Source organism: Penicillium roqueforti, assembly GCF_015533775.1.
Source record: "Penicillium roqueforti strain LCP96 04111 chromosome Unknown scaffold_17, whole genome shotgun sequence".
NCBI classification, from domain to species: Eukaryota; Fungi; Ascomycota; class Eurotiomycetes; order Eurotiales; family Aspergillaceae; genus Penicillium; species Penicillium roqueforti.
The window spans coordinates 521199-540759 of record NW_024067581.1 but is presented as its reverse complement, the minus strand read 5'-3'; the positions used below and the strand labels follow the sequence as shown (position 1 = coordinate 540759).

Below are 19561 nucleotides of genomic sequence, written 5' to 3'. Positions count from 1 at the left end.
ATCAAGTGACGTGTGAGGTGCGAGCTTCGATTTCTCCTGACCCCAGTAAATCGTATCCGCAATAAGCGAACCAAGTCCCTTGATGGCGACGGCAAGGAACCACGTTCCACGCCGACTCAGCCTGTGGATGAGGCGTCCTGAGGAGGAATATCCAAAGGAGAGGAGCAAGGTTGAGCAATGATAGGAAAGTTATGAGGATGAGAATGTGCCTTCACTGATCTTTTGTTATGGTGAAGATGGCCTCGGGGGGTGCTGACCGCCTTCTAGATGGAGAAGGTTGACCTGCACGTTACCTCCAGCCCTGGAGTAAGCAATTGGATGAATTGGGAGGGTCTTTGTATTAAAGGTGAATATAAAAGTAGTTTCTTATTTGATCGCCAATTCGACAAGTTCCGCAGGGATCATGACAGGCCGACTAGCGAGGTTGAGAGGATGGTTGATGCCTTGATTTCCAGGCGCCAACTATATGACCCATTAACTAACTAGTTATACAAGGCGCAAGTATATACTCCACAGCATAGATGCACCGCAGATTCGAATGTTGCTATTGTTTGATGGGTATGAAAGATTGACCTAGGATAGGATCGCTGGTGTCGAGTTTGATTGCTAATTCGGGAACTATATATTTTGACTGCTGTGGTGTATATGTGACATTTTATACTTCAACAGCACAAGAATAATGGAAGTCACAAATAGGTTCAAGCGCTAAATTAAATCGTGGTCTCATACAATAATCAATCATGCTATGGTATTTTGGTCGTCTAAAACTCGAGCTCTTCCACCTCCATCCCACATTCTACACACGTCTTGACCCCAATTCCAGTTTCTGGATTCTCGATGGATCGGCCCCATTGATGAACATGCTTCCGTCCAGAACCGAGATCATCGCCAAACTCTCCGCCTGAAGCACCTTGTCGATTGCGCCGGTAGGCCTCCACACGTGTGCGTTTCTTCAGCTCCTGCAGCTTCGTTTTGAATTTAGCCTCCCGTCGCCGTTTCTTATCATTTTCTCGCCGTTCAAACTCGGCATCCAGCGCCTCCGTTGAGCCCCATTTCTTGTCGGAAAACGCATATTCTTCGACCTGGTATCGTAGATACAACATCATGCTGTTCCATGTAGATTTGTGTGGATTCGGACGCTCGAGGCGTGGAAGAAGCTCTTCGTCTCGGAGTTCAGCTGTGCGCGGGCTGATTAGCACATCTCTCTTTTCATAGGTGATTAGGCACTCACGATCTGTCAAGAGATAATCTTCTTTGGCTTCCGTCTTGGTCAACAAACTGTATTTCTCTGGGTGCTTCTCCTTGCAAGTATGGCAGATGCAGCATTTAAGTTCCTCTTCCCATTTCCAATCAATTTCGATACTGCCACATTCACGACATGTCTTCTGCTTGCTTTTATCATCTAGGACACTGAGACCTGGTTCAAAGGGTCCCTCCCGATTTCGCTTCAGTGACTGGAGTATCTGATCGCGTTCCCATTCTTTCTGCGTCATATGTGCTGGCTTTTGTTCTTTCCCATCGGGCACGTGTAGTTGTTTATTGAACGGGTCATCCTCCTGTGTCAAAAACCCACCCTTTGTGTCGGTCATCTTGCTAAAATCATAGTCGACATAGCTTGTGAAATTTCGGGCTGGCTTAATCGAGTCTAGTGGGCGATTTGAAGAAGATGCATCGCGCATATTAGCAGGTTGGTTGGATGCCGCCATCGAGGTGAACGAGCGCTTGGTGCCTGTCACCGACTTGGAGTTATTTGGACCGGCTTGAGATAGTTCGGCTTCACGTTTCTCCCGAAGAGCTTTAGCTTTCATGCGACTGATTTCCTATCAGTAAGACTGATTAGTTCGGGCTGACCATGGCGCAAGCTTGGAGGGAACTTACCATCCTCCGTTGTTGTTCTGGAGTGATAGGAGCGCGGGGAAGCTGTCCTGCTTCCCAGCCCTTGGGCTGCGAAGGTGGTGTTGAGGGCCGTTCTGCTGACATTGTGAAATTATTCTCTCAACAGTCGGCTTTGGGGATATGGGCAGTTAGGCGGAGGGCGGAAGGGGGGCCAGACACTGCTAGTCACGTGCTATTTGATTTCTAACTCGACGTCATTTCCCAGGTGGATCGAAGTAGACAGGAACACTGAAATCAATACGGAGTATTTTGCAGTTATCAGCCTGAATTGGCAAGGAAATTGATTGAACCGAGAAGCTATGAGTCTGCAGCCGGATAGTCAAAGTCTTCTTCTCGATCCTGGCCATACAAAACCTCACACACGCCCCCTACCGGCACGTCCATGACGGCGTCAGTTCCCTCACTCCAAATTTCTCGCCAATTGACCTTGCGATTTTGGGGGCCCATGATCTGATAGGAGGTAGCACCAGGCTTCATCTTGGTAGCACCACCGGGACGTCTCCGTGCCTTTCCGTCAATCACCGATACATTCGCGACCTCATCAACAATGTTCTCGATGCTGTGCATGGGCAAAGTAAGGTAGCCTGTATTATACGTGGCAAGCGCAGCATAAATGTAGATAAGTAACATCACCAACCATGCAGGGATCGCCAGCGACCACCAACGGTTGGGATAATAGTAGATGCCTAGCTGGTGGAGGAACGGTGATGGGAGATAAGACCATAGGAGATAAAACACTAAGTTGATCCGGTTAGTGTGCAGGAGACTACGAGGAACTGGCCCGGCAAGTTTTCGTCAGACTTACAAAAGGCCAAGGACGAAGCTAGGTATAATACGAAGCCATAGTATTCATAGGTGGGGACCTTGGGGCTGGCGCGCGGAACGGTGGTTGCGCGACGAGCTGACTTGGCGACTGCCGCCTCGGTATCGTTGGGAGTCTCGACATCTGAACTGTCCGGAGTAGTTGGGCGTGATGTAGTAGTCGAGAAGGGCGGCCGAAGAAGAGAAGTGAGGGATGGTGAGGGCGGTAGAGGGGTGGGTGGACGATTGTAGAATGGAGGCGCAAATGCATTGGGGCCATAGAGAGAGCCGGAGGACTGGCGAAATGGGTGGTTTCGCTCAATATTGGAAGATTCATCGGAGTCTGTATCGGAGAACGATTGATCTAACGAGTAATGCGACTGGAAATCTGCATCGTCATCCACCTCAATCTCCTCATAGCCGGGGGAGGTGATACTCTCGTCTTCATAACTCTCTTGCGATTCTTCTGGGGATATATGGTCTTCAGCCAACAGAGGCGGGAAGGGCTGTTTGGCCTCTAAAGACGAATTGAACGTCCTTGTTGACTTCTCCATTTGCGAAATGACGACAAGTTTGTGTTGTTGGTATCTCCCCTTTTTCTGCAATCATCACCAGATTCACCGCCCTATGTCGGTCTCCCAGGGATGCCACACTCCACGACGGTATGTTGTAGGCTACACACCGCCAAGATTTATGACAGACGTTACTTGAAGAATGTGAATCATCAGAAAGATGAAGTCGATGCTTGATCCCGGAGAAGGCACAACGAGACCTCCAATACTACCTAAACATTTGCAGCTAGGTGCCACACTTCCTCCATATAACGTAGCTTGACATCAACGCCATGCGTTAGAGCCTGGATCTCTTCAGGATTCTTTTGTCAATATCTTGTCTTCGTCGATGCACTCGTCAGTATTCCCACTTTCAAGTGTAGTTTGGGCGTGCAAGATCTCCAGTTCGTCATAAAGCTCGGTTCAAGCCAGCACCGAGACTAGGGTGCCAATGTTGGTCTCGGATAGTTTATCAATGTATCCAGGGCAGACTTCAGTGACAAGAACTCTCCCTATTTCCAGAAGAACATGGTCGGTATGTTCCGTGCAAAGGCGGCCCATTCCGCTCTCGGCCCCTCCGACTCTGACTTCCGACTTCAAAAAGTCTACACATTCGTCAGCCCTGTGTTCTTGGCCATATCCTCATCCTCCCAACTTGATTTCCGTACTCACCCACGATGAATGGCACCGAATTAGAGCATGTGCGCGGGATTTGGAAGCGGACCAAAAATGACAGTCCTATCTACCGTCTTCTTCTATCCGATGTCGATATCATCAGTGCCATCCGCGGCCAGGTGCAGGCTCGACTTAAACTCACAGCGGAACATGTCAATTCCAGGGGCACCATTCACGGGGCTGTCTCTGCGACCATCATCGATTGGGCCGGGGGCATGGCGATAGCCACACATGGATATGAGAGAACAGGCGCAAGCATTGATATCCACGTTTCATACCTGTCAACGGCTACCGTTGGAGATACTCTGGATATTTCTGCCGTTGCTGATCGGGTGGGGAAGTCAATGGCCTTCACGACCGTCAAAATATCTCGAGTCGTCGACGATGAAGTGGGCCCGTTGGTTTCGAAGGGTTCACACACCAAATTCCTGCCTGTCTCCAAGGAGAATCGTGAACCTAAGAGCTGAAGTTTTAGTTTGAAGATGTTGTATATAGACATATAATCGTTCCGATTCTTCAACATCTCTGCGCAATTTATCGGGAAGGTTCTATTTCCAATATTTCGAATCATGCCCTCGTCCACGATGAGTTCCTAGTGATATATTACGTCTCGTCACTAACCAGGAAAGCGTCACATTGGCAACATCCCATGCGTCACCCATCTCCCCCATCGGAACTTGCGCATGATGCATCTCCATATATGTTCCCGCTTGACCATCCGGATATTTGGATATATATTTTGTGTCCAGGCTTAGATGGACCCCGAATGTAGTGTAACCTTTTCAAGGTTGGCTATAGATTTTAGATCAAGTAAGGGCTCTGAAAAAGGAAGACTGGAAAGGACTGAGAATGTTGAGTGATCCCTATGTGCATATGCCAAGACCTGCACGTTTCTCCTCTGTGTTGTACTACAGTCTGCAGTCGAGGTACATATACGAAGTACGGTCTAGGTACATCACCTTGATCTAAGTGATACAAGTAATACGTATATCGAAGCCTCTTTCGACTGTCTACCATACCATCTATCTAGAAGCCATTTCCAGTGAGATCCGTAGCCGATAATCTCGAACCACCCCACGTGAGTATACCGGTTTCTCTGCATGATGCATCCTTTGACACTTCACAGGGATCCAGACTCAACATTCCCCATGTGCTGTAATCCCATGCGTCCAGCCTCCACCGCCAGAAGGGCCCCTTGCATTGCTCAAGCCCATTGAGGGGAACAAGAGGGGAGCCGAAAAGTCTCTCCAAGCGAAGTCTTGGGAGGGTAGAATGGTCCATATACTACGCTTCATAAGATCAATAGGTCTATTGGTCCACAACCTGCATGAACTCCAAATCTTCAAAGTTCTCATCTCATTCAGGGGTTTTTTCTCGATCAGCGGGGATCGGCCGAATAGTTTTTGATTGGAAGACCCGCATCGGCTGAGATTTCGTTCCTCTCTCTCGTTACTTTTCCGTCTTTTGTTTTTTTTTTTTTCTTCTGCACAAACGAAAGGTATGTAAATGCTAGATCTCTCACGAGTTTGATATTTCCTGAAATTCCATCTGACACATACATAGAGCACATACTTCACATCTTCGCCAAGGCAAAAAAGACCCACACACTATCGGATCGACGACACCTCGGCTTTGGGATCAAATCTTCAGGGCTGACCTATCAGCTCGTACATGCACGAATTTCACGAATCTCACCCATTTGTCTATATCCATTGTGGATCGCTGTGGATGACAGGTCGCAAGCGGGGACCATGCAAAGAGCATTGCTTTTTCTCTTTGCTTCTTTTTGACGGGGAATTTACTTCGAACTCCATATAGCCCCCTCTTTCCTGTCATTATTTCCTTGGCTTGTACATCTCTTTGTTTCTCAACTCGGAGACGATACTCACCATGTCAAGTATAACGGTACGCCTCCCATCTAAACCCCATATACTGAAATCCGTGCTAATGTGATCCAGGATAATGACACAAATATTGGATCGTCGCGAGGCAACGCGTCCACCACCTCCGGTGATATCGCCAGCAGTCTCACCGGCGAAGGGGGCTCATCGGGCTCGGCCCTGATGATGACTCTATTGCCTGCACTTGTATACGCTATGTTTTGGGTCAGCCTATTTCTGATCTTTCGTCGAACTCAGCGTCGCTGGTACGCTCCGAGATCCTACTTACCAGATATACACGAGCATCAACGGAGTCCCGAGTTGCCTTCTGGCTGGGTTAACTGGCTCGGGACATTTTTGAAAATTGAAGATAATCATGTGCTCCACCACTCATCGCTAGACGGTTATCTTTTCTTGCGATTTTTGCGCGTCTTGGCTGCGACATGCCTGACAGGCTGTGTGATTACATGGCCGATTCTGCTGCCTCTTCATGCTACTGGGGGCAACGGCAATACTGAGCTCGACATCTTGAGTTTCAGTAACGTCAAGAACCCCAGCAGATACTATGCCAATGCTATAGTGGCATGTGTTTACTTCAGTCAGTTGTCCGTATCTTCACTCGCAACACAGCTGGACTGACAAAAATATATAGCCTTCGTGTTTTATGTCGTGGTTAGAGAAAGTCTGTATTATGCAAACCTCCGCCAGGCCTACCTCAACTCGCCTGCCTACGCATCTCGAATGTCGTCCCGTACAGTCCTCTTCATGTCAGTTCCGGACGCTTACAAGAACCAAAATAAACTACGACAAGTATTTGGTGACTCCATCCGCCGAACCTGGATCACCTCCGACTGCTCAAAATTGAAGAAGATGGTTAGTGAACGAGATCGACTAGCCGAGAAGTTGGAAACCGCAGAGACCAAGCTCATTCGGCGAGCGAATAAAATCCGAACCCAAGCAATCAAAACAGGCGAATTGAATATTGACATGTGCCTGGACTGCGAGTCAAGCAACCCGGCATGGTCTCACAAGGTCAAACGTCCGATGCATCGACCGAAGTTCTTTGGTGAAAAGGTCGACTCTATTCACTGGTATCGGGCTCAGCTGGCAAAGAAAACCGAAGAAGTAGCAAACCTGCAAGCAAAACACCAAAATGGTGAAGCAAAACAGCTCAGTGCAATCTTTGTCGAATTCAACAGCCAGGCCGATGCACAAGTCGCGCTACAAACCCTGTCGCATCACCAACCATTTCACATGACGCCTCGCTTTATTGGAATCTCACCTCGCGAGGTTGTATGGTCGGCACTGAATCTGAGCTGGTGGCAAAGAATCGTGAGGAGATTCGCAGTCCAGGGATTCCTGGCAGCGATGGTCATCTTTTGGTCATTTCCTGCGGCAATCGTCGGTGCAATTTCGAACATCACATACATCTGCAGGATAATTCCCTTCCTCAGCTTCATTCTTGACTTGCCTGATTTCATAAAAGGAGCAATTGAGGGTCTTCTGCCTGCCGCATCACTAGCGGCGTTGATGTCACTAGTGCCGATCATTTGTCGTAGTACGCTCTCCGGATTCTCTTTGTTGCTTGAATTCCTGCTGACTTCTACCTAGTATGCGCTAGACGAGCCGGAGTCCCATCAAGGGCACGAGTTGAGCTGTTCACACAAAGCGCTCACTTTGTATTTCAAGTGGTTCAAGTGTTCTTGGTCACGACCTTGACATCGGCTGCGTCGGCAGCTACCGCACAGATTGTCAAGGATCCTCTCTCGGTCAAGGATCTGCTGGCGCAGAACTTACCCAAGGCGACCAATTTCTACATTTCTTACTTCATGCTGCAAGGATTGAGCATGAGTTCCCTGGCCCTTGTTCAAATTGTCAGCGCCTTGGTGTTCAAATTTGTCACCACATTCTTTGCCTACTCCCCACGTCGTCTGTTTCAAGGATGGGTCGAACTTGCTAGCATCAGCTGGGGCAATGTCTTCCCCATCTTCACCAACATGGCTGTAATTGGTAAGTAATACCCTATACCAGGACTCATTCTTTAACGAAGATGAACTGACTCGACTTTTTAGCATTGACCTATTCATGCATCGCACCTCTGATTCTGGGATTTGCTTTCCTCGGGCTTTATCTTGTATACCAAGCCTACCGATACAACTTCCTCTTCGTATATGACATCCAAGTCGACACCAAGGGACTAGTCTACCCACGAGCCCTGCAACATTTGTTAACAGGTCTCTACCTGGCTGAGATTTGCTTGATTGGACTCTGCGCTATTAAGGGCGCTATTGGCCCAGTCATAATCATGGCTCTATTCATGGTCGGCAACATACTGGCACACATGTCGCTCAACGATGCACTCGCCCCGCTGAATAGTTTCTTACCACGATCCCTTGACGCAGAAGAGGAAATGCTCCAAGAGAAAGAAGACGAAGTGGCAGCGATCAACGAAGAGCGCCGCCCACGCGCTATGGCCTTCTGGAAATGGTTCCATCCAAACGTATACAAAGATTATGCGGCATTGCGTCAAAAGATTCGCCGCAATGTTGAGGGGGTTTCCTACACACCCGAAGAGATGCGTACAGCATATTTCGAGCCATGTGTAGCATCGCCACCACCAACTCTGTGGATCCCACGCGATAAGTGGGGTTTCAGTAACCATGAGGTTCTGGAGACAGATCCAGTAATCAGCATCACGGATGAGGGCGCACACCTGAATGAGAAGAACAAGATCGTTTGGGACAAATATGACCCTCATCTTCCTTTACGGGAATTAAAAATCTTGTATTGATTTTAGCTATCTGCCATGGAATTTAATGACTTGATGACAGCGATGGTTTACCTTTTTTTTGTACATAAATGCTGATATTCGATACCTAGGCTGCTAAGCAAAGCCTGATAATACTTATAATATAATTGAACTATTTCTTCAGTACAACTATCATGATCGAGGTATAAATCCTATCAAACAGTCAAGGTAAAGTTGACGGCATTCACAGCACCATTATCCCGTGGGAAAAACTCGAAGGTGAACACGGTCGATTGGCCAGCAGAGATGACAGCTAATAGCAGATGAAGTGAGGATTACATTGGAGTCATCCCAGTTATACTGGTTGCTGTAGGTCTAGATCGATATATTAGTAGTATTAGTAAATGGTACACAAAGAGAAATAGGGCTTGGCTTACAACTCTCGCTTGCTGGATAGGGCTCAGTGATACCGTCCAGTCATCGACCAGGTATGTTCCACTCTTGGTCAAGGCCTTTAATGCAGCGACGGTTGATAGTCCGCCCCATGTGATTGGAATTGATAGGGCAGAGCCAGAGACAGTCGAAGCCACCGCCGATGTGGACGACAGAGTTGGGGCTTTCCATTGAACAATTTGGACAGCAGGGGACGAATCGCCCCCCGAGAATCTCAGAGTTAGAGTGGCATTAATACCCGGTGTTGTCGTAGATGAAAGATGCTTGGATAAGTACGAAGCTGTGAATATTATATTTGCACCCGAAACAGAATAGTCTGTTCCCAACGACAATGCCGAGCAAGTGGAGTCACTGATTGACGAGAGGGTGTTACCGTTGAAGATGAATGGAAGAGTTTGTGCTGTCACAACTGTTCCATACTGATGGAAAATATAAGCTGATTATGAATGTGTGGTTGCAGAAGCGTCCTCGGTACTATCTGGTAAACTATTGGCAGTAGACTCGGTTGATTTTGTGATGATCGAGAGTGAGTTACAGTCACGCCAGACTCCTGCGGTTCGATCCAAGTGGTCCAATCCGTTATTCCACAACACGCAGGAGATATCGAGACTGGCTGCAGTCTTGATCAAGAAGTCAAGGTACTTATATCGGGCAGCGGGTTCGGTGTTGGTGGGTGAAGCATCGTATTCACCCAAAAGGAGAGGTACATCAGGGAAAGCGTTGCGCAGCAGCTGGAAGTCAGACTGCACAGTAGTCTTGTCACTGTCAGAGCCCCGAGCCCCAAATGGTCTTTCCCCTGTTTGAAATCAGTAAACAATGAAAAAAAAAAAAAAAAAAAAAAAAAAAATAAAAAAAAAAAAAAAAATAAAAAAATTAAAAAAAAAAAAAAAAAAAAAAACTGGGTCTATACTCTTACCAAGCGCTGAATATCAAGTCGTCTAGAAGCCCACTCGGCCAGTTCAACCCACAACGCATTATACCTGAAGTATAAACTGATCTATGGCCCACGGGGACTGTAGTAGTGGAACTGAATAGCATATGGATTCCAAAATCCAGAGGGTGCTACAAACCAGTCTGCAGTCTTGACGCTATCCTCACCACCTCCGACTAGATTAACAATTCTCTGCGAGTTGAACCCACCAGCATCATTGATAGCCTGGAGAAAGATGTTGTTCAGTTTGTTGGACTCGGTAACGTCGACCGCAGTATTGCAAGGAGGCTCATTGATAGGCTCAAAGGCAACTAGGTTGGATTGTCAGGCCAACTTCGTTCCAATTTGATACCAGAGACGATAGAATTTTTCTTCAATCATAGTAAGATTGGTTCCAGACTGGGTAGCATCAGCCCAAACCCATGAATCTGTTTTATATCAGTAAAGGCCCTTCTCCGATACAAGATCATATATCATACCATGATGCACATCAACGATAGCGTAGATTCCACGAGCCACAATCATATCAACCACATTAGAGACTCGCTGTAATCATGCTGGGTCAATAGTCCAATTAGGTGAGCCTCCGGTGAAATGATATGCCCAGGTAACTGGCAGTCGGACACTCCTAAAGCCGGCATCCTTTATAGTATCAACTGTCGACGCCACAACTGGCATATTATTCCAAGATCCCTCATCGGGGACAGCATCAAGATTATTTCCCAGATTCCAACCGGGACGCAGGTTAGACACAAACTCGGCAGCTGAGATTGTGCTAAATGTTCCACTGCAAACAGTAGTGGCCTGGGCCATCCCAACGAGGGCTAGAGCACTAGAAAGAAGAATCTGCATCGCAAGAGCTACTGTCAGAGGAAATATACAGATCCTGATGGCTCGCAAGGAAATCAGCACCGTGAAGGATGATTATAGGCCAATTTTAGCATAGCAGCATTCTTTATACTACGTATGCCCTGATCCTAGTCAACGGGCCGGTGGACCGGGGTTGTATCATTCAGGACATAAGAGCGTCCCAAATCGCCTTTGACTTAGGCTATAGGGCAATATGGTCGGCATATATCGCAATACATAGCTTATACACACTTTTTTAGTCTTTCCCGGGGGAAGATCTAGGGCTATCTGGATAATGACTCCTCCAATGAGAAACCTCTTCCTCATGTGAGTCCTTTAATTTACTTAACCTCCGGGCATAGGTGTAGTCCGTGACAAGTCCGAACATACGTAGCTATCTCACATGTCACTTTGTTGATATATGCTTATTAGCCCCGCTCCTGTTAGAGGCACGGAGAAGGTCCTTGTTAATTTCCATAACGCCGTGGAGAATGAGGATAACGAGGAGCAAGAAATTAAGGTTCCATATGGAATCGAATCAATCAAAGACATGTTCTTTCTCTACAATAGTATATATCATTTGTAGGCATCATATTCATCCATCCAGTGCATTGGCGTAAAGCAAGTATCAACGCCTCTTATCATTTCCAGATCTTACATTGGTCACATCACTATGCATTCTTTGTTCCGTTCTGTTTCTATATTATGATCCCCTGCACGTACAGGCGGGCGTGGTCGGTGAGAAGACTGCGAGGTTCGATTCCGCGGATTCCGGTTACCAGGGTACTGATTTCCTGCGGCACGGCCATATGGCCTTATGTCAGGAGGCGAACAACGCGGCCCGCTAGCAGCAGCTTGTTCATATGGAGGAGGGGGTGCATTTGGGTCCTCAGGGTCGGGTCCATGTTGTGGCTGAGGACTAGGCCGAGAACCAATCGTATTGGCAATGCTCGAAGATCGATTGGGTACATTGCTCAAACGAGGCGAGGGCAATGGTCGATTAGGCACATTGCTCAAGCGAGGCGAAGGCAATGGCCGATTGGAAGAATTACTCGGCGCAGATGTGCGACGATCACGAGCCTGCTCATTCCTAGCATTTTCGCGTCGCTCTTCTTCTTGGAACTGAAGTGACAGCGCGTATGCATAGTCGGCATCACTCTGTTCTTGAGTCAGCTCAGGGGATTTCGATCCTTCGTTTGCCTCTGGAGAATGAGTGGCTGGCTCATTAGAGGCTTGGAGGACCGCGGGATCAGGGCCAGATGGAGCTGAAGGACCAGCGCCTACAGGTCGAAAATCGCCTGAGTAATATTCTGTGTTGAATCCTGTCACATCGACTAGAGATTCCCAAACCACCTCGGCATGGCCCGCATAGCCAGCATCGGTAACCAAAGTGTAGAGTTGGTGGGATTGCGGGTGTTTATACAATGTCGAGAAATGGTCGTTGCGGAAAAGAATGGAGACAGATCCGGGCGTAAGCTTAGTTGAGAGCTGTGTCAGGCCAAATGGGCTCAATTGTGTCGCATTCTCAATTTCCACAAATCGCTGGATGGTTTGGATATCCGCCATGATATTCTCTTCCGCAGGTTCAAGTGCCTCGCCCCGCGCCACCCGTTCCTCAAACTCGTGTCTGCGGAAGGGAAGCATTTGAATATCCTCGTAATACTGGGCAGTGCGTGACATCGCAGCATGGGTAGGACTGGACCATGAGGCTAGCCAGCCATGGATCAATGGTATACCAAACGTGCTATACAGTCCGAGGTCGCTGGTTTCGAGGAAAGTGCCAAATCCTTCAGTAGAATTCTGACATTAGGTTAGTATAAGTGATATTTGACAGATACATCGCATGTACTCACCATTGTCAAACGTGGATTGACATTCATACCCGTGTGCAGCATTGTCAGGAATTGAGTGAGGGCCTCGATGTCTGGGAACTCCTCATCAGGGCCCAGGCATGTTGTCAGCTCTTCAAACATCGCCTCGATTAGCAAACCTAGAGAGATTTGCTCGCGAGTTGACAGAGCTCTAACGATTGGTGGGTGAGCGTTAGGGTTCGCTCGTAGCACTAATGCATTTATAAGGGCTAGCAGAGGACAAGGTCCGTTTTGATTTTGGACCAAAATCGGGGACTCCAGCAGTTGACCACTCTGATCGGTCCATCGGATGTGTCGAATAGTATATGTTTCTGATCTTTGCTCTTTTTGTCGTGCAGCTTCTGCGGGAGACAGTATAGGGCTTGCTTGGGGTTGTTGTAGTTGTTGTATCACGGGAGCTGCGAAGTCTTGCTTTTCTGATAATGATCTTGCTCCGTTCGCGGCAGGTTCTGAGTACGCCGTAGATGCAGCAGGAGACCTGGTCTCGCCCACCGAATTCCCAGTGGCGCTCAATTCACCAAAATCAATTAGTTCATGAGAGGTAGCAGAGGTTCGATTAGAAAGAGCAACAGATGGAGTATTGATTCCAGCATCCGATCCAAGTCTCCCTGAATTGGATGGAGGCTTATATTGTTGGCCGGCATAGGTTTCCCAATCAGAAAGGCCAGACGGCTGCACCGCAACCGCTGGGGCATATGGATTAGACTGCTCTCCTTGTAGGTAGACACCCTGGGGAACCGGAACCTTGGCGGACTGTTGAGAGTCCCACGGTGAGTTATCATCGAGGTGGTGACCGCCTAATACAGGGCGTTGCTGGGAATTGGATTGAGGACGAGGAGCCTCGGTCCATGGGGATTCTTGTTCGGGCTCATCTAAAAGAGAGAGCCGCGCAGTCATCGGAATATACCCTTCGGCTACAAGTTGTTAGCAACAAATATCATTTTGAGGGAACTTTCAGAAGGAACTAATGCCATACATTGGCTCAATGCGTCACTGTTTGAAGTCGCATGTGAATCACGTCCCCACTCATTGCGATCCAAGAGATCTTGAGTATGCTCTGCCGGCCTAGGCTTCAAGAATGGGTTATTCGACTGCAGCTGTACCGGTAGCTCTCCAGTCGAAGCACGACCGCCATCAGTCGTTGACCGCCACACATTCTCGGCCGCTCCTAGTTGTTGACCTGCCGTCAATGTCGGGGAAACCCAGTGTCCGTTGGTATTTGCAGGTTCGTTGTATGCTCCCTCATACTGATTATACTGACCGGAGCGGCCGTCTTCCGGTCTTCTGTTATTGTCTGGCCATGAGCTCGGGGGTTGGCTGGTGGGAGACCCCACAGGCGACCGCTGTGCTTCCTCAAGTGGCATCAGGTCAAACGCAGGTGAAGTATTGAGGTCGGGAGAGTAGATAGGGTCCCCAGAAGGAAATCGGTTTAAACGAATCGGGCGATGGAAGGAAGCAGAGTTGGGTGACTTGGATGAGCGTGCGTCCGATCGAACATTTGACTTGCTAATGTTCTCCAGACGCGGTGGGGGCTGTTTTCGCAGGCCCATGAAGACCTCCGTTGACCTTGTGGGAAGCGGAGAGGGAAGGGTTGAGTTCGCGTATAGTTCTAGGAACGGGAAGGCTAATAAAGCACTCAACGTCGATCGACACACACTCAGAACACACTCAGAAAGAGTCTGTAGCTCGATTTGAGAGTTGAATCAGGACGTAAGCTCAGAATAATAACAATAAGCCATTAGTATAGGAAAAACGCCTTGCGCTGGGACGGCAGGGGCTGAAATGCCCGTCTACGCAGATACGCGAGTGATGGGCAACAGCCTAGCCTTTAGCGTGTGCTCGGAAATACCATGCCCTAAATGAAGAGAAAGCTATGTTGAACAAGGCAATGACGGAGGTGGATGATGATCTCAGAGGTCTCTCTCTTCTCGCAAGGCACCGGGATTCCGCAGATCCACCAGCGATCGCTGGTTGACTTTGGGGAAGCTACGCCAGTATGCGTATTTACCGTATTATTCACATGCAAGAGGGGCAACGGGTGGAGTGGCGGTGCTAGTACAGTATGGGCCGGTATGTTGGAAATTGATGACGAAATGGGTATGAAGCCAGTAATTAAGGCATAAATATCAGGCATACGTTTCAGGCATGAATGTCCCGGACTATCTATCCACCCGGCTGGAGTATTCTCGTCCTCTGATTGGCTGTCATTCTATCGGCCATAAAAGTCCCCAGAACAATTTTGTGGAAGAGCTCGAGGCACAGCTGTTCCATCGCCATCATGCATTCCTATATTCGCCCGGGCCAGTTTGTGGCTATCCGGCTCCAGTCGGATCAGTTAAGACTCATCCAGATTATCCCCGATACGTAAGTACTTTCTGCACTATGCGGGGAAAGATTCCATCGCAAGAACTAACATTGGACCAGAGTCGTCAATTTGGGTCGATTTGGTAACTTTACCGCCAATCAGATTATTGGACGCCCATTCTATTTCACCTTTGAAATTCTCGATGCGTGCGACGATGCTGGCCACCAACTACGTGTCGTGTCAGCAACCGAGTTGCATGCGGAGACCCTCCTCGCGGACGGAGAGGGAGATGGGGAGGGGGACGACGTGGATACTGGCGAAAATGGAATACCGATGCGAACAAATCGTCAAATCAATGACGAAAACTCTTCCCAAAAATTGACTCTACAGGAAATTGAAGAATTGAAGCGAGAGGCCGGTGGCGCGGGGAAAGACATTGTCGCAAAGCTCTTGGAATCGCACAGCGCAATAGACCAGAAGACCGCATTCTCTCTTGCCAAATACACGCTGCGGAAACGCAAGAAGTATCTGAAGCGGTTTACCGTCCTCCCACTGGACGTCGGCCTTCTCGCTAATTATCTGATCGAAGAACGGGATGCGCAAAAGGCAATGGAGCTACGGGACGAACACATCGGTCTCATCGGGTGCTGGGGTAATGTACATCACAGCGGAAACGTTGAGGTGGGTGAGGGGATGAAGCCGCATGGACGTTATGCTATCGTCGATGAGACTGGCGGACTTGTCGTTGCCGCGATGGCTGAGCGCATGGGAATTCTATATCCTCACGATGCCGACGAAGACCCAACCGAGGAGCAAGATCCTCCAGCCCACAATGCCGCAGAATCTCAACATACCGATGAACCCCCAAAGCCCCGGCGCATACGTCCCCAGCCAATGTCCGCTACTACCAACACCATTACCGTTATCCACCCATACTCACAACCGAACTTGTCACTCTTGAAATTCTTTGGCTATGACACCAACAACCCTGACGAATCCCACCCACTCCACACCCACCTCAAATCAATTTCCTGGATGCAGTTGGCTGACCCCAATTCCGATCCGCTCTACGCCAACGAACCACCCATCATACCTGCAGAGGAATTGGCGGAGCTTAAACAAAGCAAGCGCACTGCGTATTACCACAAGCGCAACCGATGGGGGCGAGTTAAAGCAGTGGTGGACGAGGGCCGAGCCGGTAACTTTGACGGTCTGATCGTCTCCACCTTGCTAGAGCCAGCAAGCGTCCTTAAGACGATGGTCCCGCTCCTTGCAGGGTCTGCCCCTGTTGTCGTATATTCTCCGACAGTCGAGTCTCTGGTTGAATTGACAGACATGTACTCCACTGCTCGGAGGACCGCATTTATCAACAAAAAGCGAGAATTGGAGTCGCAGAGTCCCGAAGGAGAGGCCGTTGATTTATCCTCACTCCATGAAGAATTTGTGGTTGATCCGACGATTCTTCTTCCACCTACCTTGCAAACGTCGCGTGTGCGCCCTTGGCAAGTACTGCCCGGTCGGACCCATCCCCTCATGACTGGACGTGGTGGCGCAGAGGGATATCTCTTCCATGGCGTTCGCGTGTTCCCTACCACCCAGAATATCCAGGCTGCTGGGAATGTTCGTAAGAGACGAAAGGTGGAAACGACATCTACCCCGATCAGTGATCGAGATGTAGAGATGACGTCCTAGGTTTCACGAATGAACGCCCTCAAAATAGCCTCCAATAGCATTTTAATGTACAATTACAACAACTTACTTCTGATATTTCGTGTGATCCGACTTGCTCTAGCTGCTACCCTTTCTTTGGACATCGAGTAAGGGCTAGTCCGAGGGCAATTTTGACTCCCAGATATGCAAGTAGACCCATCCAAGCCTCTGGAAGTTACGCAAAGCGCTTGGTGTGATTTTGAATCAAGTATCAAATTCATTCATGCGCTGAATTTCATCAAACAATATACAGCAACGCTCGTCGTCTAGAGACTCTTCCCCATGAACTTTCTCTTCGTGAAACTCAGCCAGAACTAGAGTTGGTCAGTATTTGGTAGATATCGAGGAGTCTATTCTTTCCTTCCTCTTACCTTTGATGGCCCGACACCACCGGGGTATAATCTAGCGTGTAGGCGGATGGCGATCTCCTGTCGCACCTGCGAGATAAACCTGGAAGCAAGAACCGGTTAGCTGATATTGAGTTGCAATGTATAGCATCAAGAATCTCACTGGCGAAGCGTCTCGGCATCCTGGCGGTCACGCGGGGGTTCAAAGGCCTGGTTAAGGGGGAACGACACATCGCCGGGAATAGCAAAGCTGTCGAGGGCGGCGTTGGTCAGGGCCTAGGAATACGATTGTCAATGATCATTCTGTTATATCAGGCTTTTGATATATAGCATCAAAATTTACCTTCTCCGCCTCACGGGCAGTCATAGTTGGCTTGACCTTTCCGAGGCAGTCGCTAATAAACAGAGTCCCGTAAATGAGCATGCGGTCTGCGGGGCCGTTGATCTCGAAGTTGCGGAACAAGACATTGGCACGGAAGAGCGATAGGATCTCATCGACACAATCATATGATTCACTTTCGGGCGACACATCGAGGTCGTCGGTGTTAGGAAGCGGGGGCAATGTGTATGCGGGGCCGCGAGTACGGGTTCGGAGGGGAAGAATGGGAAAGTTTCCTAGTCAGGAGAAATTCGATGGTCAACTTGGTCCTTGAAATGTCGGTTTGTAGCTCGGGAACTCTGTGTAGACTTGATAGGAGTCTCCTACCTATCACGGGGACATCGCGGTCTTCCAGGAAGATGGAGTGGTATGCCTGCATTGAGGGTTAACAACAGGCTTTGGACAAATACGAAGGTAGGGAACATACAGGCATTTTGAAAGCGTCAAATGATTAAAACGTAGGAGGTTCAATCAAAGAGACCGCGGAGGGGACAAGTTGACCCGTTGGAGGTTAGGCAGAGGGATGTCATCTGTGGAGTTCCCAAGCTCCATGATTTTCCGCCCCGAGCCTCTTTACGCGCTCCACGCGTCAAACCTTTTGGGCACTTTTCACGGTTTACCTGCTCTTGATAGGCCTGTTGATATTGATCATTTATCTCTACCCAAGAGAGAGACATTCACTATGTCGGATTACGAGGATGAAATGGACGTGGATGCGCCCAAGGACGTGCAATTTAGCTCCGACAACGCCAGTGGAAAAAAGAGGAATGTCGCTGATCTGCCAGTCGAAGCTCAAGATAATTTGCCATGGTGAGTTTTAGGAATTGCTTCGATTGTGTTATATCACTAATACCCTTCCCAGGGTCGAGAAATACCGACCAAGCAGCCTGGATGATGTCTCTGGCCATCAAGACATCCTCGCGACTATCAATCGGTTCGTGGAGACAAATGTAACGAATGCCTACGATGCCGGATGTACGATAGCCTCTGATTAACATTCTCGTCCAGCGATTGCCTCATCTCCTCCTCTATGGACCACCAGGAACCGGAAAGACCTCTACCATCCTGGCCCTGGCGCGGCGAATCTACGGCACCAAGAACATGCGACAGATGGTTTTGGAGCTAAATGCAAGTGATGATCGTGGTATTGAAGTTGTCCGAGAACAAATCAAGACCTTTGCAAGTTCGTGCTCTAGGAGTCTCGAGTTATGAACTACAAGCTTACCGTGAATACGAACAGGCACCAAACAGATCTTCACCATGGCCCCCCAAGGCACTCCCGGCTCCCCTCTGGCGGGTTTTAAGCTTATCATTCTGGACGAAGCCGATGCGATGACGTCGACCGCACAAATGGCTCTCCGCCGTATTATGGAGCGCTACACGGCCAATACCCGATTCTGCGTCATTGCCAACTACACACATAAGCTGTCCCCGGCACTCCTGTCGCGGTGTACTCGATTCCGGTTCAGTCCACTGAAGGAAGCCGATATTCGGAGTTTGGTCGACAAAGTGATTGAGAACGAGGGTGTCAGGATACAGCCCGATGCGGTCGACAGTCTAGTGACCCTGAGCAAAGGTGATATGCGACGAGCCCTAAACGTGCTTCAGGCATGCTTTGCCAGCAGTAAGCTCATGTCCTTTCTCTCCTTGGTCACATTCATCCTAATTGACTAATGTTATCTTTTAGGTATCCCGCTGCCGATGAGAGACGCCCCGAAAGCCCCTCGTCCGGAGCCCGAAATTGTCACCAATGCGACGATTTATGACTGCATTGCCGCGCCGCACCCGTCCGATATCCAAGAAATCATGTCTACCATCCTCTCCACTAGCGATGTCACTTCCTGTCTGAACACCGTGCAAACCCTAAAGTCCACCAAGGGTCTGGCTTTGGCCGACATCCTTTCCGCGCTAGCAGATCAACTCCAGCAGCTCGAAGTTCCCGCCCAAACACGTATCACGTGGCTTGAAGGACTGGCCGAGATTGAATGGCGACTTGCAGGGGGTGGTTCTGAAGCCATTCAGACTGGAGGGCTCGTCGGTGTAGTTCGAAATGGATGTGAATTAATGGGTGCCAAGGGTGTCACGACGGCATAAGGACCAGCGATACGATCTGAACCTTCTCTGAATTTTATGTCACGATATAAATGTACAATCTGGGTACTGG

At 48.9% G+C, this 19561-nt stretch overlaps 8 protein-coding genes across 8 annotated transcripts; 4 read left to right on the top strand and 4 right to left on the bottom strand.

Moving 5' to 3' along the window:
- Nucleotides 1–761: 761 nt before the first annotated feature.
- Nucleotides 762–1980, bottom strand: rad14 (DNA repair protein RAD14; the record flags this gene model as incomplete). The annotated part of the gene is made up of 3 exons (XM_039074503.1): nucleotides 762–1177; nucleotides 1232–1820; nucleotides 1879–1980. The coding sequence occupies 3 exons, from the start codon at nucleotides 1978–1980 to the stop codon at nucleotides 762–764; spliced, it is 1107 nt and encodes a 368-aa protein (XP_038927618.1).
- Nucleotides 1981–2193: 213 nt separating this feature from the next.
- On the bottom strand, nucleotides 2194–3251 carry LCP9604111_6567 (uncharacterized protein; the record flags this gene model as incomplete). Its single annotated transcript, XM_039074502.1, has 2 exons — nucleotides 2194–2633; nucleotides 2702–3251. The coding sequence occupies 2 exons, from the start codon at nucleotides 3249–3251 to the stop codon at nucleotides 2194–2196; spliced, it is 990 nt and encodes a 329-aa protein (XP_038927617.1).
- Nucleotides 3252–3925: 674 nt separating this feature from the next.
- On the top strand, nucleotides 3926–4390 carry LCP9604111_6566 (PaaI family thioesterase; the record flags this gene model as incomplete). Its single annotated transcript, XM_039074501.1, has 1 exon — nucleotides 3926–4390. The coding sequence occupies one exon, from the start codon at nucleotides 3926–3928 to the stop codon at nucleotides 4388–4390; it is 465 nt and encodes a 154-aa protein (XP_038927616.1).
- Nucleotides 4391–5813: 1423 nt separating this feature from the next.
- LCP9604111_6565 (uncharacterized protein) lies at nucleotides 5814–8594 on the top strand (the record flags this gene model as incomplete). Its single annotated transcript, XM_039074500.1, has 5 exons — nucleotides 5814–5828; nucleotides 5882–6401; nucleotides 6456–7361; nucleotides 7415–7813; nucleotides 7876–8594. The coding sequence occupies 5 exons, from the start codon at nucleotides 5814–5816 to the stop codon at nucleotides 8592–8594; spliced, it is 2559 nt and encodes an 852-aa protein (XP_038927615.1).
- Nucleotides 8595–8807: 213 nt separating this feature from the next.
- On the bottom strand, nucleotides 8808–14206 carry LCP9604111_6564 (CAZyme family GH5; the record flags this gene model as incomplete). The annotated part of the gene is made up of 8 exons (XM_039074499.1): nucleotides 8808–8927; nucleotides 8990–9405; nucleotides 9541–9801; nucleotides 10014–10247; nucleotides 10416–10482; nucleotides 11509–12585; nucleotides 12639–13570; nucleotides 13633–14206. 8 exons carry the CDS (start codon nucleotides 14204–14206, stop codon nucleotides 8808–8810), a joined length of 3681 nt encoding a protein of 1226 aa, XP_038927614.1.
- A 728-nt stretch (nucleotides 14207–14934) lies between these two features.
- Nucleotides 14935–16653, top strand: trm6 (tRNA 1-methyladenosine methyltransferase subunit GCD10; the record flags this gene model as incomplete). Its single annotated transcript, XM_039074498.1, has 2 exons — nucleotides 14935–15020; nucleotides 15081–16653. 2 exons carry the CDS (start codon nucleotides 14935–14937, stop codon nucleotides 16651–16653), a joined length of 1659 nt encoding a protein of 552 aa, XP_038927613.1.
- A 284-nt stretch (nucleotides 16654–16937) lies between these two features.
- On the bottom strand, nucleotides 16938–17830 carry LCP9604111_6562 (actin-related protein 2/3 complex subunit 3; the record flags this gene model as incomplete). The annotated part of the gene is made up of 6 exons (XM_039074497.1): nucleotides 16938–16985; nucleotides 17043–17121; nucleotides 17182–17294; nucleotides 17362–17633; nucleotides 17725–17770; nucleotides 17825–17830. The coding sequence occupies 6 exons, from the start codon at nucleotides 17828–17830 to the stop codon at nucleotides 16938–16940; spliced, it is 564 nt and encodes a 187-aa protein (XP_038927612.1).
- Nucleotides 17831–18079: 249 nt separating this feature from the next.
- Nucleotides 18080–19491, top strand: LCP9604111_6561 (replication factor C subunit 3; the record flags this gene model as incomplete). The annotated part of the gene is made up of 5 exons (XM_039074496.1): nucleotides 18080–18207; nucleotides 18260–18347; nucleotides 18406–18580; nucleotides 18638–19021; nucleotides 19085–19491. The coding sequence occupies 5 exons, from the start codon at nucleotides 18080–18082 to the stop codon at nucleotides 19489–19491; spliced, it is 1182 nt and encodes a 393-aa protein (XP_038927611.1).
- Between the last annotated feature and the right edge of the window lie 70 nt (nucleotides 19492–19561).